Source organism: Cicer arietinum, chromosome 2 (genome assembly GCF_000331145.2).
Source record: "Cicer arietinum cultivar CDC Frontier isolate Library 1 chromosome 2, Cicar.CDCFrontier_v2.0, whole genome shotgun sequence".
Taxonomy (NCBI): Eukaryota; Viridiplantae; Streptophyta; class Magnoliopsida; order Fabales; family Fabaceae; genus Cicer; species Cicer arietinum.
Window position 1 is genome coordinate 49,054,388 of NC_021161.2, and position 16,989 is coordinate 49,071,376.

Genomic DNA, 16,989 nt, shown 5'->3' on the forward strand with positions numbered 1-16,989 from the left:
TTCCCTCTCGGTTTTATTCATTTATTTATCTTTTTATAATGTAAATTTATGTACTATCTTGAGAAATTGCAGGTTATTGAATTCGTTAAGAGGCATATTGGTACTTACACACCTCTCTTGGCAGGCAATTCAATATATGTGGATTTTCAATATCTGAAGGTATTGTGGCTGCCATACTAAAGTAGTTGGTAGTGGTTTTAATAATTGAGTATTTGTTATTTTTTTCTCTTCATTTTTGTTGCTAGTCTTTATAGTGCCATGTGTATTGTTGAAGCCTCTATTCGTTTGTTAATATTGTTGTCTGTAAATTATTGGTCTCATCAAATATAGTAATATAACATTTTTGAATGAAGTGTTGTCAATCACGGAAAATAGTGGTTTATTCAAATCCTGCTACGCAAAATTTTGTACTAAATCAGGGCTATAGTGCCGTTATAGCTGCTGTTTAACAACAGTTTTTGAACCGCATCATGTTAGAATACTACCTTAGTGAGTAAATATGTAAACCATATCATGGTAATTTTGTTGGTCTAAGGAACACATCACACAGCATTTATGAAGAAGGACTTCATGTATAACATCAGGTCAAGACACTGCATGTAAACTTCTTTGGCATATGAGTACAGAATCTATATATCTAAGTATAAAATTGAAAGGCAGTCTTTTTTCGTGCTGTATGTCCTGAATAAACCTTATTCAAAGCAAATATACTATCATTGTTATTCGGAAACTTTGATGTATCCTATTATTTCTATGTTAAAATGTTTCATGACCTGTCTTAACTCTTTCGTTTTCGCAGAAATACATGCCAGAATTGGCGGGGATCTTCTCTCATGTGGTTGTTGATGTTAGTAGTATTTCAGCTCTTTGCATTCGCTGGTATCCTAAGGGTGAGAATTATATACAGTTACTCATGTGTAACGAACCTTTCTTTGGTATTGGTATTAGTGTTTTTTAGGTCCTTGTTTATATTTGGTTCTTTTTAGCATTAAACATATTTTTGGTCCGTACAAAATATTATTCATTTTTGGTCCTTTGAAAATACAAAAAAAAAGTGTACTTATGGTCCCCGACAAGGGATAAGAACACTATTTTTGTAGAGGCTAAAACAATGTTTCGTCGACATTATAGGAATAAAAAACCCTTCTTTTTATTACAGTGGTCATTTTTCCTGGTTTGTAATTATAGTTATTTACTATTTGATCATTTTGTGAAACATCAGATATGTTTGATTGTAAGCTAATCTAAAAAGGGTTATTATCATTTGTGCAGATCAGAAGAAAGCACCTTCAAAAGAAAACAGGCACAGAGCCTTGGATGATATTAGAGAAAGCATTGAGGAACTTAGATACTATAAGGCAAACATTTTCAAGCCAAGAATCAAGAAATGATAGGGTTGCTAACAAGACAGTATGTGAATCTTGATGGGAAGGTTTCAAATTCAAATCTAAACCCCATTGTTATGACAAATTTATGTACCAAGCAAATGGCTCATGATTTTGGATAAAGTGAACTTTTGGAGTTGTAAAATCTCATTTAAATTTATATCAAGAACCCTGATATGAAAATTAACTCATGTTTCAACAATTTCAATATATATATATATATGTAAATCCGTTCAAGGGGAAAATATGTGATATAGTATTATAGTCGATGACAATGTTCAAAAAGTGTTTTGCTCATGTGAAAAGCAATGTTTTTGAAATCATATCATAGATCAAAAAAGTAAAGTTAAATGTATTTTTTAAGATAAGTTGAATTTTTAAGTAAAAAAATAAGCTAAATTTTAAATTTATATGAAAATAATTTGTATAAAAAATAATAAGATAGACAACTTTTATATACAAAGAATAAATTTCATGTGTATATATAGTTTTTTGTATATATATTTTTTGGTAAATCACGATATCCTCTTAATATAATCACAAAAATTAATCTTTTAAGCTACTCCCCAAACTATTCCAACAGAGTTTGCTCTATTTGCATGCTTATGTGTCGGTTGTAACTTGTTATTTGACTTTTGTTTGGCTATAATACAAAATAATAACGAAAAGGTAAAAAATTAGTGGCTCAAACGGAATCTTAAAAACGGACTTTAAGCTGATTTTCAATTCTAAAACCAGTTGATTTTTTGAGTTAAAGAGACCAAACACTAGTTCTCAATCAACCAACCAATCCAGTTTTCACATTTAGAGAAACTAAAAAACACAAAAATGATGTAATGTAATAATCTATTAAAAACCTCCTATAGCACCAAACTGTACTGTTCCATGGGAATAAATCATGATCATCAATTAATAGATTGGTAAGATGGTGATTGCATTCAACTCAAAACCTTCAGCAATGAATACTTTGAAACTCTATAAGCCGTTAACCAATGACTTCATTCTTCTCAAAGTCTTGCAGTAACAAGTGACATGCTACACAGCTAGAGCAGAGACCAAAAATGTCATTCATCCACATAAAATCAATTTCTCCAGTCAATGACACACCTGCACTCATCAAGACCACAAAAGAGTAAAAACAATTTTTTTCAGAACGGAATGCAAGAAGAAAGATGGAGTAATACTTTATACATCCCCCGTTACTTTTTAACCGTCATTTGTGCAGAATTATTTTGTTTTTGTTTATTTGTCGTTTTCAAAGTTTAATGCAACATAATCATTGTAGTCAATAATACCCTTAACTAGTTATTGCAAAGAGAGAAATAGATTGAGTGAGATAATAAATAGGTGAGAGTATTATATGAAAAAGACAAATTGTTACATAAAAAATAACAAAAATTATCGATTTCTTGGTATGTGTAAATAATCTTAAAGCGACAACTAAAAAGTAACAGAGGGAGTAATAAACAACTTAAACAGTTTAAATTACTATCTTCTCCTTCAATGTTGATGATGATGAAAAATATGGTACACAATATTGTTTGTTACCTGTTATATGTTACTTCATTTTGAATTTGACTTCATAATAACCTGCTAAGGTTCTTGATAAGTAATTTCATATTCTTTTTGGTACTCTCATCGCCAGTAAAACCCAGCATATCAGAGCTAATATTCTGCATAAATACAACAAAAAAGAAACAATAATAAATGACATGGGAATTTTTTTTTTCATAATGATTAGATCTAATCAGTTGCAAAACTAGAGTCAAACCTCAATGTTCTTCAAGGTAAATATAAGAGTGTGTATAGACTTCTGGATCAGTTCGGTGTTCTCAGGGGTCATAATGGATGAATGCGCCTTTCTGCATACACAAAGGGGTGATTTCCATCAGCTATCATACTTCAAGAGAGTTGAATTAGTCATCATATTTAGAGCATGATCATACTTTCAAATTAGAGTACACAGATTTTTCAAATCAGTTCAATCCTCAGAAGTTGTATATCAATTTAATTAAGCACTTATCATATAAATGCTTATGTATAAGCTCTTTTTGTAACAAAAGATAAAATAAAGTCAAATTGTTTTTATACAAGCAATAAGTTGTTTTCATAAGCTATGAAGAGCTTATAGAAATAGGCTGCAAGCGATTTATGGACATGTCATATGCTGTTTTCATAAGTTTTCCCAAACAACCTCATAAGTGCTCATGTCAAAAAATGTCCCACTAAGCTAATCCAAACAAGCTCTTAATAGGTTAATGCCTTTTCTCATGCAATAGATAGAATAGAAGTTAGTTGCAACCCCTAAACGAATGACAATGTGCTATATGGCTTCGTAATTATGTGTGCTAGCGAAATTAGTCGTAAACATATCAGCCATAGACATTTACGCAACTGACCTCAAATCATCAGAAGCTTGGGTAAGGCTTCGGGTCAAATTCTCAAGTTCCTTCAACAGGCCGCTATCGCGGACTTCAGCTAATAAAGGTTGAACATCTAGAGCCATGGCTTTCATCTGAGGCATCACTACATCAAAATGAAAATATCGGCATGAGAATGCATCATATAGTAAAGGAGTAGAGAGATGATACATGATTGCCATAAAGGTGCAAACACATATTTAGACACCATCTTTATTTTTTATAATTTATTTTACGTCACAGCTTTTTTTCCATGTTATTCAAGACAGAAAATATTAGTTTTTTATTTCCTTTTTCAGATCTATTCTAAGGACGAGATTTTCTTTATATAAAGTGGTTTAATGGATTTAACAGGAGAATTTAGATTTTGTTTGATAATAGAAGCTGCTCTGCTATATTTCTTGGTTTAATGCTAAACAACTAAGTGTAATTTAATATATTCATTTCATTTTCAAATACTCTAAAACTGAATTCCCACAGAAGCACTAAAAAAACAGAGTTCTTATTTCAAAGGCTCTAATGAACAATCTATTATCAGTTTAACATATAACAAACTCAAATATTATGTTCATAACATCACTAATAGAAGTTTGGGTAAGAGAGGTAAAAAGAAGAAACTAATTCTTCATTCATTATCATGCATTGATCCATTTTCTATTCGCATATAAGTAAAATAATTTCCATATGTCAAGCTCACAAGTAAAATAACATCATACCTGTGTAAGAAGTGGCCTTGCTTCTTCCATAACGGAAAAAACTCGTTCAGCCAATGAGTAGCTATTAACGATACCGATTCCCTCTACATCCCGCCCAAGACGGGTGTATATTCCCACCATTTCATCCAAACTTACTCCTTGGCGACCTTTGATCTTCTCTCTATCACACACAATGAGACCTTCTTTAGTACAGTCTTGGTCAAGAGGGCCAACCGAAGGTGTTGGGATTGGATCGCGAGGATTGATGTCAATTTTAGTTTCCATGAGAAGACCTGACTGGTTAACCTCAATCAGCGAGTTCCGCGGTATAATTGTTTTATCATCTTCTATCTGCAAATTGAAAACTTATGTTTAAGTAGAGTCCAAAAACTAAAACAATAAGGCCCTTTTTGGATAAACACTTTAATTAAGTGTTTATCGCATAAATACTTATGTATAAGCTAAAAGATAAAATAAAGTCAAACTATTTTCGTATAAGCTATAAGATGTTTTCAAAAGCTATTCTGTAGAGCTTATGATAAATAAGCCGAAAAACACAACTAATAGACAAATTATAAGTTGTTTCCATAAACTCTTTCAAACAGTCACACAAGTGTTTATGTCAGTAGATAATTTCAAATAAGTCAATCAACAAATGCCCTAAATGTAAAACCAAAGCAAGATATTAACACTGATATTATATTAGATTCATCAATCAGATTATGGTAACGAAACAAACCTCGACGACTGCCTCAATACTTTTTAATGAAGGATTCACGCGAATGACATTGCCAACAGTGACACCTCTGATTCTCACAGGTGTTCCAGTGCTTATACCACAAGCTTGAGGAAACTCAAAAACTGCAGTGTACTTCCTGAATTTGGAATTTATCTGGAAAGCTCTTAACCACGCCAAACTAAGCACAAATAGTACTGTACCAGATACCAAAAACAGTCCAACACCACCTTCCAAAATGCTCCTACGACCAAACCCGAAATCGCTTAATGGACCTAGTGTTCGCCTCCATATAGTTCGTGGAATGTCGAATACAACTGCGAGTGGATTCTTTACTTCTGAAGTAGATGACTGTTTGACATGACCAGCATCAGAAGATGTAGCTCTAATCTTGTGAATTTGATTCCGACGTCTTATTGAAAGAGGCGCGAACTTCAGAGAGTTGCCTTTTAGAGAAATAAGACATGAAGAAACAGAAGTTGGCAATGGTGAGAGATGAAGTGCAGGGTTCCCAACCATCTTCAAAAACCAACCTCCTTTCTCAGAACTCAGAATTTCTTTTTATCAAGAAAAAAATGGTTTTGATCTGCAGTAACTAATCAACAGAACAAGAAATCAAAATCATATAAACCTTAATCACAAATCAATTCATGAAAATTGAAAACAGTGATAAAAAAAGAACAAACAAACCAAATTAACATAAATCAATTCCAAAGATTCTAACACTTCTGCTAGTTCCCTCTATTTTATCTGAAAACACCCAAATAGGATACGTGAACTGAGTGAACTGAATTTATGTAACCTACGCGAATTTAGTTCACATGTTATAAATTAAGTTCATCTAGGTTATGTGAACTGATTTGGGTGTAACTGTATAAAACTTGCAGGGGTGAAACTAACACGAATGAGATTATAATAACAAAAGTAAAATAAAAAATGAATTCCAAAGATTCTAATAAGACAAGTAAAATCACATAGGTTCCAATAAACAAACCAAGTCAGAAAAGATAGTTATACATTTCACCAAAACAAACCCTTAAAATATAAAGCTTTTTGATATTGTGAATATTAAAATTATCGATAGCAGAAATGATAAAGGTAGCAATTTGAGAACATCGGAATAGAAAAAGCGGTCCAATTTGAGAATTATGTATATATAGCAAATAAAGGGTAACACATTGAACCTAATAAAAAGCAAGTAGAGTTGATTAATGTAATGAATGGTTTAAAGAGAAAATTGAAGAGCGAAGAGCAAAACAACAAAATTGAAGTATAGAAAACAGTGACAGAAAGAGAGAGAGAGAGAGAGAGAGAGAGAGAGAGAGAGAGAGAGAGAGAAACCTAAGGAGCATGAATCATAGGCATCATCGAATCGAAGAGACCACGGCTTAGGATTGGAAAAGGAATTGGGAGGAAACGAATAATATACTTTAAGTGTTCGTGAAATTTCAAAATTAATCGAAAATAATTATTCTAAAGATTTTGTGGTGTTATTGTTATTTTTATTGCGGTTTATCTACGATTGATCACAGTCATTTTTTAAAAAATAAATTTGTCGATAAAATTTTATTTAATTATATATCAATAAAAAAATTAATTTATATTGTAATAATATTTATATAAAATTAATGTAAATTAAATATTTAATTAATAGATTACATCATAATTTATAATAATAAAAATTTAAATATATAATGTTTAGATTATTATTTTATAATTTCAAAAATATATTGTTAATTTATAAAAATTTAGAAATGAAGTTGAATGACATTTACTATTCGAATGATCAAGTTACCTATTCATTTAGTTTAAATACAAATTTATCTAATGAAATGACAACTTAGTCCCTTATTATAATCATCCCTCAATTTAGTTAGTCTGAATTTTTTGCAACAGCACAAAAGTCCCTTAATTTGTTATTTGTTGATCAGTTTCATCCCTCCATTAACATCACATGTTATCATTGCAGTTCACGTGAGTTTTAAATCTTTAGGGAATGAATTGAAAGTGTTGAAGTATAGATTGAAATATGTGCATGTTTGAGATCTTTAATCAATTGTCGTGTCTTGATAGACATTTTAAGAGTAACTGTGTCTTGATTGAATGATTTGAAATCTCACACATATTGTCGCATCATTGTTTATAGTCGCCCATTATTATAGGTCTGGTAAATTCAAACGCCAAAAATCAATTTAATCTGAAATTTGATTCACCTGATTTAAGTTTAAATTTAACATGAATCAATATATTGAAATTTAATTATATTCAATTTAGATAATGGATTTAATGTTTTGAATCCGCAAATCTCATTATAAAGTACTATAAACTAAATTATTTTTTAACTCTAAATATTTTAAATTAACACACGTTACAATCCGCATTTACATATTTATAATAATATTTTATGAAGTTACAAGTCCTACAGCGGTATTATTCGAGATCTGTATAAAAAAATTGATTTATGAAGTTGTAAGAATAATTATAAAGCCACGATTAATAAAACATAATTCTTAGTTATAAAGTTATAATTATTTGTGTATTCATAAAATTATAATTGAAAGTTATAATTATTTGCGTTTAATTTTGCGGGTGATTATGTGTCCTCGTGCTCATACTCATACGTATTTTTATCCTATCTATTGTGGGTTTTTTTACGAGTGCCCACTAAGTCTAAATTTAATTGTCATCCATATATAATTAAAATTTAGTCGTTGAACTATGTTTGATAATTTATTGTTAATTTAATTAATTTAAGTGTTTGTGAATGTATTTTAAATATTGAATAATATGTTGCGATATAGATTTATTATTTTTTACATGTTCAAGTATTTAAATTTAGACTAAATAGCACATGTGGTCCCTTAACTTAATTTCAGTTAACGTTTTAGTCATTTATCTTTTTTTTTCTTTCTCGATTTGGTCATTTATTTTAATTTTAAGTGAAAATTTGATCTTTTATGTTTTAAAATGTCAACAAGGTTATCATTTTTTTTTTTACAAAAATTCATCAAAATTTTCAAATAAAACCCATAAAATTAATTATATTCTTCAATATAATACAAATTTAATCAACTTTGTAATTCAAATCTTCAAATAAAACCCATATTTTCATTTTTTTATTTGATGTTGTTAGAGATAAAAATATAAGTTTATTTAAAGATTTAAGTTATGAATTTGATGAAATTTACATTATATTGAGGATGATAATTAATTTTATAGGATGGGTTTTGTTTGAAATTTTTTATGAATTTTTGCAAAAAAAAAATAATAATAATAATAACATTGCTGACATTTTAAAACATAAAAGATCAAATTGTTACTTAAAATTAAAATAAAGAATCAAATTGAAAAAAAAAAATTAAAACGTTAACTGAAATTAAGTTAAAGGACCACGAATGTTATTTAGCCTTAAATTTAATTACATTTTTTTAAAATTATTTATAAGTCACGAACACAAGTCACTCATAATCACATTGCTTTGGTTCGAATTTAATGGAAAAATCATATATTGAGAATTCAACTCAACTCAAATAAAATTAATCAATCAAAATATTATATTTGATCCAACTCGAATACACCCATCATATTCTGACATATGAAGATAACATAGGGATAAATGTGACTAATCCATGACATAACAGATTCATACACTATTTTAATATTTGAAAATTTTTAAAAATTAAATTGAATAATTTATGAACTAAATTGTCTATTTACTATGAATTTAACCAAGTAATTGATTTCAAATAATTAACTAGATTTAACTAGATTTATTGAAATGTTAATTGATAGAAAGAATCCAAATTTAAATACACTAATTACCTCTAGGCTAACAACTGAATAGTTAAGAAAAATAAATAAATGTCTAAATTACATTTTTAATCTCTTATTTATCATACTCACAAAAAATAGTTTTTTAAAATTGAATTTTTTGGTCCATCAAGTATCACTCTTTGCAATTTTGGTCCCAAAATAATTTTTTTTACTCCAAATAACACTATATTAAACATGTTACGCTGCAAAATACAAATAAATTTATATTGATTCACTTCACCAAATACTAAAATAAATACATTTATAAAAAAAAACATTTCTAAAATGTATTAAATTAATGTTTAATCTGATTAATAAGTATAAATATATCTTTTTTTTATAGAAGCAATATATTTAATGTCATGTCAATTAAAAATTTACCTCATCACTATTTTTTTGAGAGAAAAATTAAATTAAGACCAAAATATTCAATTTTAAGATAAAAAGAGGTGAGTAAAATAAAAAAGACCAAAATGTTTAAACCATAAATAAAAAGTGAGTTGGGCATAAGCATCGCGTGCTGTTCTTGTATCGTATATTCATTTTTTGACGAAACATTTTACTACTATATTACTATTATTATTGTAAACATTTATAAAAAGTAACATTATAATACATTACTTTAATAAAATCATCTCAAAATAAATATTATTTATAATTATTAATATAAATTTAATTATATTTTTTTACATTACTCTTCAATAATTATTATATATACAATTTATAAAATATAATTATAATTACACTATTAATAACCAAAATAAATAATTTAATAAAATAACATATTTTTTTAATTAATTTATTTATTAATACGTGTGAATTTTTTTAATAATAGTTATCATCTATATAGTAAGTAAATTGGACCACAAGAGTGTAAGGTAGGGTAGATTGATGGGATAGGATAGGATAGGGGTAGGTGGGAAAATCATGTAGGTGTGTCTCAAATTATAATTCATATCTAACTGCTAATGTTTTATTCCATATTTGTATTTGTCAGAATTTCATATGGAGAAAGGGATACCATAAAAAATACAAGTTATTAAGCCATTAGAGCTTGAAATTAAATTTTTTTCTTCTTTTTATTAAAAAATGATCTCAATTTAAAGTAAAGAAAACCTTAAACTCATTGAATGTTTATTAAAGAAATTATATTTATCACTTTAATAACACTGGTAACCATTATTCACTCAAAATATTTTTCCAAAATATCCTCTTACTTAGGCTTTGGTCCTTTAATTAATGGTCAACTAAAATGAAAATGAAGATTTCAAGGTGAAAGTGGTAAGAAAATAAAATATGTGAGCAAAGGAAAAGACACTATTTTCAAATAGAAAAATAAAATACATATATACATTATACTAGTACAAATTGTCTCATATATTGTTTCATGAACTCTTGATTCTAAAATTCTTACATAAACTTCATGCTTTCCAAAAAAATAATACAATATATGATTAATATGTAAATGTCCAAAACAAACCTACAAGAAGAATTCTGTTGGGGAAATAACGAATAAAGAAATATGAAAAAAATAGTAGGACTTCATACATTAAGAATATTACACTTGTGATAATGATATTAATAAATTAATATATTATTAATATCATTTTGCTTCTTGCTTTTGCATATCATCTTCTGTTTTCCAAACAACATCGTCCAAACATTTTGAAAGTTTTTTGTAGAACTGCATAGGGTGAAGCAAATGGTTTCAATTAGATTCAAAAACAAGTGTTTATGATATATTATGAATTAAATAATTATACACCAAACAAGATAAATCAATTAATTTTACACACATGTTCAATTATATTTCACTATCTTGACACACTTCATAGTCAATGCATAGTCATTATAACTCAGCATATTATCATATGATAATATAAAATTTAACTTTGAAGTGCAAAAATCAGAGTATGTAGAAGAAATAACCACACAAAAAAAGGGGTAGAAGGAAACCTTATGGAACTCCAATGTATCTCCTTTTGCTTTCCTTACTTCAACCATGTGAAGGGAAGGTGCTACTTGAAATACCTATTTACAATTAACACTTTAATTAATACAATAATATGACATATATGATCGTATTTAGATAAACAACTTAATTAAACGCTTATCTTATTAGTACTTATGTATAAATTATTTTTATAACAAAAAGATAAAATAAAGTCATAATGTTTTCATAGACTATCTTAGAAAGCTTATGAAAATAAACCGAAAACAGTTTAGGGACATATTCTAAATTGTTTTCATAAAGTGCTTATGTTAGTAGACTAACTTATATAAGCCAATTCAAAGAGACTTATAGTGTAGCACATTGAACAAAAGAACACAAGAATGAAAGGATCATATACCTCTGTGGCAACATTAAGGTTTCCTTTCCTTCCAGCTTTCATATTTGCAAGCCTCATCTGCATGTCATGGTTTATTAATTTCACAAAAAATACGTTAAATTTAGATCAATTTTTCGATATTGACTTGCATATGACTTACTTTGTAATTTTTCTTCTGCACATCAAAGCCAAGAGGTTTAGCAGCTTCTTCAATCTTGTTGATTATCTCGTCTGCGGGGGATTTCGATGTGAACCTTGTTTCCCTTTTAAATCCCTATAATCAATTACATAAGAACATTTATAAAAAAAAATTAAGACAGAAAATGGTAGCTTAATTTTTTTTTGGTCTTTAACCCTTCGATTCTTAGGGAAAGGAACTATGATAATGCGATCCGCTGAGAGATAAGTAAAATCTAAACAAAGAATATCTCTTCCAACCAGGGTTTGAACTCGGATAATACTAGTTTATATGTTAAAATTAACATGCATGTTTTTCATGTATTTGATTTCTACATATTTATCACAATCATGAAATAACTTAGAAAGAATCTTATTATGTGAAGTTACAAACCTGCTCAATATCAAACAAGTTTTCAAGGTTGAGCCCTCTGGACATTGAAATCAACTCGAATGCATTCATAGATGTCGGCTGCTCTTCTTTCTTTTCTGTCACATGGTGCTCCTGAATATATCGTCACAAGAATCCTTTAGATACAATGTTACGGAATTTAAATAAAATCAAACACCGAAACCATATTTTAAAATCTTCAACGTACTTCAGAATCTTTAAAGACAGCTTCTACGTCGTCGAGGTTGGTTTCTCCATTCTCCTCAAAAACCGGAGGCTTGTAATCTTTCTTAAACCATTCATCATCCAAAATCTCTGCCATCGAGATACGCTGCATATAGTTATGGTAAATCAGAATTGCATTCCAAAATTTCGCTAGTTCACAGAAAAATAAACACGACAATGTAGATTGATAACTAGTTTTTTTTCTCCTTTTCTTTTGAGACTATTTTGAAGAGCTTATAGAAACAGCTAATGACATGTCCATAAGTTATTTTTCAGCTTATTTTCATAAGCTCTCCAAGAAAGCTTATGAGAACAGTTTATATCTTATGTGAAAATAGTTTTGACTTTATTTTATCATTGTTATACATAAGCTGTTTATCCAAACAGAGCCATTGTTTACACTTTTAATTGCAAACATCCAATTTTACACGACAAGAAGCAAGAAAGATAATCAAATGTAGTTTCTTACAGTCATGGGATTCGGATCCAAGATTCGAGCTATCAATTTCCTCGCACTGAAAGAAAGCCACGGGGGACAAGTAAACTCGGCAGCCGAGATCTGTGAATCAACAAACAAAAGTAAATAATAAGAAAACAAACGAAAAAGTAAAATTGAAAGGAAAAAAATATTCAAATGCTGCGCGCTCACTTTTTTATATAGTTCCATAAGATTAGGGTCATCAAAAGGCAAGTAACCTGCAACCAATACAAAGAGGATCACTCCACATGACCACAAGTCTGCAGTTGCTCCATCATAGCCTCTATCATTAAGGACCTATGTATCAAGAAAATATATAGTTAGAAAGTGACAAAAACTATATGAAATTTTGGAATACAAAACAAACAACAAAGTAGCATGAAATAATGTCACGTTTTTCCGCACCTCAGGAGCAACATAATTTGGAGTTCCACACGTAGTATGGAGAAGTCCGTCGTCCTGTAAAGACAACAACCATTTTTTGAGATATGAAAATTCGCAGCCGTGTTAATTCATTTATTTTAATGAAAACAAGTATAAACAACCAAGAAAAGTAAAAGTGAGAAGGCAATGAATTGTGATTACCCTAACTTGCTGGGAGAGTGCACTCAACCCGAAATCGGAGACTTTAAGGTTACCTTTATCATCTAATAGCAAATTTTCTGGCTGCACAAAGTTCATAAAAGCAATGAAATTTATGTTAGAGTTTTTTTAATTTTTATTTTTTATATTATATCAATAAATTGTTTTAACATCAGCATATATGAATGTCTGACAAAGTGCCCTTACCTTTAAGTCTCTGTGATAGACACCCCTGCTATGACAATAATCAACAACATTTATAAGCTGCTGGAAATACCTACGCGCTTCACTTTCGCTCATTCGTCCATGGTTTACCTTCACAATGAAAAGTCCATTATGTTAGAACAACAATCCCGGTTCAAAAGAAACAGATATGAAAAACGCAAACAAAAAACACACAAAGTTTGACCACGGAGTTCGGTCAATGTTCCTATGTCTCTTACTGCAAAGTGGTTGCAATTCCTTTCTATTATTCAAGCTTAGGGTTACATATTACAACTTGTGTTTAAATAATACAGTTCAACAGGCATTTACAACATTTTTTCCACTTAATTAAAGATGGAGTTCATGTACTAAGATCCAAAGCAAACCCGTCTAAAATACCAAAAAAACAATGATGATAATGATGATTGAGGAAGAAAATCAGGCTCATGATGTATACTTGAACAGTTTGAAAATGAAAAACATGATTTCATTTACTCACAATTTTGTCAAAAAGCTCGCCGCCGGTCACAAACTCCAAAACAATATATATTTTTGTCCGGCTTCCCATGACCTGTAAGCAAAAATGATTCAACATTAGAAACAAAATTTGACAAAAGATTAAACTATGTTGAGAATGAATTTGACTTGTTATTGCAGATTCTACATTCTAAAAAAGTAAATTCTGTTTAGTTGTAAGGTATGCATGCACTAGTGAAAAAGCTAGAGGATATGCAAAAACAAGATTTAGCATGTGAGTATTTCAGAGAGAGAGAGAGAGAGACCTCATATAGTTGAACAACATTCGGATGCTTGATTAACTTCATTGTAGCTATTTCCCGCTTGATCTGCAAAAATACATTAAAAACATGTAAGAGATTTGAATTCATCAAGTGAAGGTCTAAGTGTTCATTTGGAATGAACCAAATGCGATCGAAAGAAATGATCAAGCACGGAAAAAGAAATCCGTTCATCTGTTTGGTGTGCATAACAACGCGAAAAGAAGAGATTTACATGTGGAATTCACACTCAAAAGTGTTTCTCACTTGATATACACAAACAAAAGAAATGAAGAGTTTAACTTTCTTTACTATAATTTTCTTTCCTGCCAAACAACTAAAAAATCGTCTAATTTTCTATATCCTTTTTCTTTCCTTTTACATACTTTACTTTCACTTTCTTTTCAAAACCAATCAAAGTCTAAAACAACTATAAATAGTTATACATACAAAAGAACAATAAGCATCTGAGTTCTGATGTCTAAAACCTCCCATCTAATGACATGTTCAACATAAATTAGACTTCATCAACATCTTGAAAGGTTTTAGAAAAAGAGGTTTTAAATTGCGGTTGCAGTTAGATACAATCATTGAAATTACAGAAAATTACAAACAAGTGCGGCTCATACAGCTAATTTTATTTTATGATTTTTAAGAATTAAATGAAGTAAAAGGACTATAGCAAATGAAGAGGCATGTATTCAACAAAGAATCACCAAAAACAACCTGCTCAGCCATCTTATGCTTGAGAACTTTCTCTTTGTCAAGAATTTTGAGAGCCACCGCCTCATTTGTCTCAGAGTTCCTTGCAAATTTCACCTTTGCAAATGTTCCTTCACCAATGGTCCTTCCAACCTCATATATACCAACTCTACGCTTAATTTTAGGCTGACTCATTCTCCGCGCCGCCGTTAAGCTTCACGATAAAAAGAACTTCTTCTCACTTATAAGAAATCTACCTGAAATGCATATAAAAAATCAGTTCCTAATTACTAATTCAAATCTTATCCACTGAATTGCAATGTGAGTTTAGGAAAACAATTGAATTCAGGTTTCAAGCAAATTAGCTAGTAACTTGATATTTTCAGCAAAACAACAATTTCAAGTCAAAGATGCAAACTTTAATTTATATACATCGACAGTGTAAAACTTTTTTTTTACACTGTTAATCAATCATAACCATAAGATCATAAAAATTATTTACTTTTAATCGTAACTACTTCTAAAGTCACACGTATAAATGGTTGTGGTGTACTGACCGCATAAAACTTTTTACACCGATAGTATATCAAAATTAAACGCATAAAACTATTCCCTTCTTTAAAATGAATAATCATTCATAGTACAACAAATATAATATCCCTAGAGATCCAACAAATTTCAACCAGCAATGCAGTAGGTGCATAGAGAGATCTAATTGTTACTAGATTTAAGTTGCAGAGAGAAAAGGAACAATTGTTGGAATGAGAAATAATCTCAAAGTTTGTCTTCTAGTAAATGATATAAACACCCAAAACCAGAAATCAGCTTGAATATGAAACAAACAAGTAAATCAACATTACACAGCACAAAATCACTAACTATAGACATTAGATTTATAGAAAAACCATCAATGTTAAAAAAAAAAGTTCCAAAGTTCAAAAATCATCATAAATTACTCACAAATATCAATCACTAACTGCAGAATAAATTGGTTGGAGAAAAAGGGAACTTATTAGACCAACCCCACAAAAAAAAAAAAAAAGAATCTTTAACTCACAGAAACAAAAGGGTACCCAAAAATTCAATTTTTAAAAGAAAAAAAAAAAAAAAGAATCTTTAACTCACAGAAACAAAAGGGTACCCAAAAATTCAATTTTTAAAAGAAAAAAAAAAAAAAAGAATCTTTAACTCACAGAAACAAAAGGGTACCCAAAAATTCAATTTTTAAAAGAAAAAAAAAAAAAAAGAATCTTTAACTCACAGAAACAAAAGGGTACCCAAAAATTCAATTTTTAAAAGAAAAAAAAAAAAAAACTTTATAGTAATTTTGGTAAAATGAACCAAAAAAAAAGCTCAGGAACCAATATATAACCCAAAGGGTTGCTGAAAAGGAAAGAACAAAGCAAACCCAGAATTAAAGTTTTCAAATTTCAATAACTACACAAGGTGCATGAAACAGTAAAAAGCTATGAGAGAGAGAGATAAATACTTAAAAGTTTGAGGAGAAATCTGAATATGCAGTAGAAAGAATGAAGAGAAGATTGATGATTAAGTGCAGAGTGTATAAAGAGTGTGTTAATTTGGCTTTTGATAATGGCCAAAGGATATATAAGAGAATTTTGAGACAACAACCAACAATGAAAGACACTACAACCAGACAAAAATTTGGTGCCTAATATTGAATTTTCTGCAATGAATTATGGGAGAAAAGCTTTAACGGTTACACATCAGTTCTTATCTGTTTTCATCAAATGTATGTCCCATGTTAATAAATAAATAAAATTAAAATTAAAATTATATGTGTGGAAAATATATTGACACACAGAAGAAAATATTTTTCTGGGGTTGATTTGGTTTGGTTTTTATAGCAGCAATACCAATATCATAATTGTTGTGTTGTGGTCACACTTTTAGTGTTGACACTTCAAAACAAATATTCGAGTTAAAACTGTTGTGGTGCTTATTTCATACAGTGACACAGATTTTTTTCAATTTAATTATTCTATTGTATTTCACACTGGTTAATGTAACCGGATGTAGATTTTAACCTTAAATTATCATTTTATTTTTCATTG

At 29.3% G+C, this 16,989-nt stretch overlaps 3 protein-coding genes across 7 annotated transcripts in view; 1 reads left to right on the forward strand and 2 right to left on the reverse strand.

The window, feature by feature from the left end:
* The window catches only part of LOC101490129 (oligoribonuclease), a 4,608-nt gene extending 2,978 nt beyond the window's left edge, over positions 1–1,630 (forward strand). Inside the window, exons 6-8 of the mRNA XM_004491140.4 lie at positions 73–159; positions 800–890; positions 1,273–1,630. Coding sequence (XP_004491197.1) covers positions 73–159; positions 800–890; positions 1,273–1,391 — 297 coding nt within the window. The 3' untranslated portion in view covers positions 1,392–1,630. The remainder of the gene's footprint in view (positions 1–72; positions 160–799; positions 891–1,272) is intronic.
* A 450-nt stretch (positions 1,631–2,080) lies between these two features.
* LOC101490452 (protein TRIGALACTOSYLDIACYLGLYCEROL 2, chloroplastic-like) lies at positions 2,081–6,715 on the reverse strand. Of its 4 annotated transcripts, none has more exons than XR_001143417.3 (7): positions 6,578–6,715; positions 5,240–5,831; positions 4,522–4,851; positions 3,785–3,911; positions 3,157–3,247; positions 2,934–3,058; positions 2,081–2,492 (listed from the first exon to the last, which is right to left on the reverse strand). XR_001143417.3 is itself a non-coding variant. In XM_004491143.4 (7 exons), exons 2-6 carry the CDS (start codon positions 5,753–5,755, stop codon positions 2,966–2,968), a joined length of 1,146 nt encoding a protein of 381 aa, XP_004491200.1. In that variant the 5' UTR covers positions 5,756–5,831; positions 6,578–6,715; the 3' UTR covers positions 2,081–2,492; positions 2,934–2,965. The 4 variants fall into 4 exon arrangements, 3 of the variants coding, with proteins under 3 accessions (XP_004491200.1, XP_004491201.1, XP_073221337.1); XM_004491143.4 differs by having other exon boundaries at positions 3,785–3,900; XM_004491144.4 differs by having other exon boundaries at positions 3,785–3,900; positions 5,240–5,822; positions 6,578–6,694.
* Positions 6,716–10,377: 3,662 nt separating this feature from the next.
* On the reverse strand, positions 10,378–16,569 carry LOC101491417 (CBL-interacting serine/threonine-protein kinase 3-like). Of its 2 annotated transcripts, none has more exons than XM_004491146.4 (15): positions 16,404–16,569; positions 14,939–15,171; positions 14,219–14,281; positions 13,936–14,007; positions 13,440–13,547; positions 13,236–13,316; positions 13,056–13,109; positions 12,822–12,947; positions 12,642–12,731; positions 12,156–12,278; positions 11,951–12,061; positions 11,540–11,653; positions 11,401–11,457; positions 11,006–11,080; positions 10,378–10,733 (listed from the first exon to the last, which is right to left on the reverse strand). In XM_004491146.4, exons 2-15 carry the CDS (start codon positions 15,107–15,109, stop codon positions 10,653–10,655), a joined length of 1,326 nt encoding a protein of 441 aa, XP_004491203.1. In that variant the 5' UTR covers positions 15,110–15,171; positions 16,404–16,569; the 3' UTR covers positions 10,378–10,652. The 2 variants fall into 2 exon arrangements, with proteins under 2 accessions (XP_004491203.1, XP_073221381.1); XM_073365280.1 differs by lacking the exon at positions 16,404–16,569 and adding an exon at positions 15,875–16,024.
* Between the last annotated feature and the right edge of the window lie 420 nt (positions 16,570–16,989).